At 38.7% G+C, this 846-nt stretch overlaps 1 protein-coding gene across 4 annotated transcripts in view; it reads right to left on the reverse strand.

The window, feature by feature from the left end:
• Positions 1-846, reverse strand: part of tulp4b (TUB like protein 4b) — a 12,321-nt gene that overhangs the window by 10,387 nt on the left and 1,088 nt on the right. For 3 of the 4 annotated variants that reach the window (XM_025056983.1, XM_017036415.2, XM_025056974.1), the window contains exon 2: positions 571-829. In XM_025056983.1, the coding sequence (XP_024912751.1) occupies positions 571-588 (18 nt within the window). In that variant the 5' untranslated portion in view covers positions 589-829. Of the gene's footprint in view, positions 1-570; positions 833-846 lie in introns of all 4 variants that reach the window. The other variant, XM_025056980.1, reaches the window with a different exon arrangement.

Genomic DNA, 846 nt, shown 5'->3' on the forward strand with positions numbered 1-846 from the left:
GCAGTAATGAAGAGAGCTTTAGCTACTTATAGCTAACCTTTGAATATTTCATAGAAAAACCTCTAATTAACTTTTGGGACACATTTGATGATTTTTTTTATTAGCTTTCTCTGCAGCAATCGACAGTGCCTTTACTGTTATAAGCTTTTGCTTTTTTTCTGCCATATTTTGGCTTCTTTGGCTCAATTTTGTTTTCAATGGCTAGTTGCTACTTTGGAACTAGGTAACCTCCTAGTAGATAAGTTTAATCTGTTTTTATTGTATTTTTTGTTATAGTCTTCCTTTTTTAATTGCATTTTAAACTGTAGCTTAATGCTTCAACAACTCATTTCTCATGTCAGATATGGGTCAGTTTTTAGTCTCTCATGGTCTGGTCCTGGTTCAGTCCCATACGGTCAATACAGTAGAACATCATTCAAGGCCCATAGGTTTAGAGCACATATGGGTCAAACTAAAGTATCATATTGACCAAATCTGGCCTCCATGCTTGTACAGTATGAGAGCATATTTTGGTATAGATATATGTAGAATATGGTACAGGATATAGAACACCAGAGCAGTTGGGCCTACCTCATAGTTCCTGGACATGTTGAGTCAAAATTCCTCCATTGAAGGTGTCCATATTTTTTATTTAGATGCTCCACTGTAGGCTGGTCTTCTGTTCTTGTTCCTGCTGCTTCCAGATATAGTCTACGGTGAAGCAAAACGCATCATACGACCAGGTGGATGTTGAATCAAGCTGCTTTAGAGTTAGCCATAGACGAGATGATCTTGGAGCTTCTTTTAAAGCAGCAGCCCATCCCATGTCTGCCCGGTGCGGGTTGCAATCCTGCTGACGAAAAATCA

The sequence above is a fragment of the Cynoglossus semilaevis genome, chromosome 1, assembly GCF_000523025.1.
Source record: "Cynoglossus semilaevis isolate Cse_v1.0 chromosome 1, Cse_v1.0, whole genome shotgun sequence".
Taxonomy (NCBI): Eukaryota; Metazoa; Chordata; class Actinopteri; order Pleuronectiformes; family Cynoglossidae; genus Cynoglossus; species Cynoglossus semilaevis.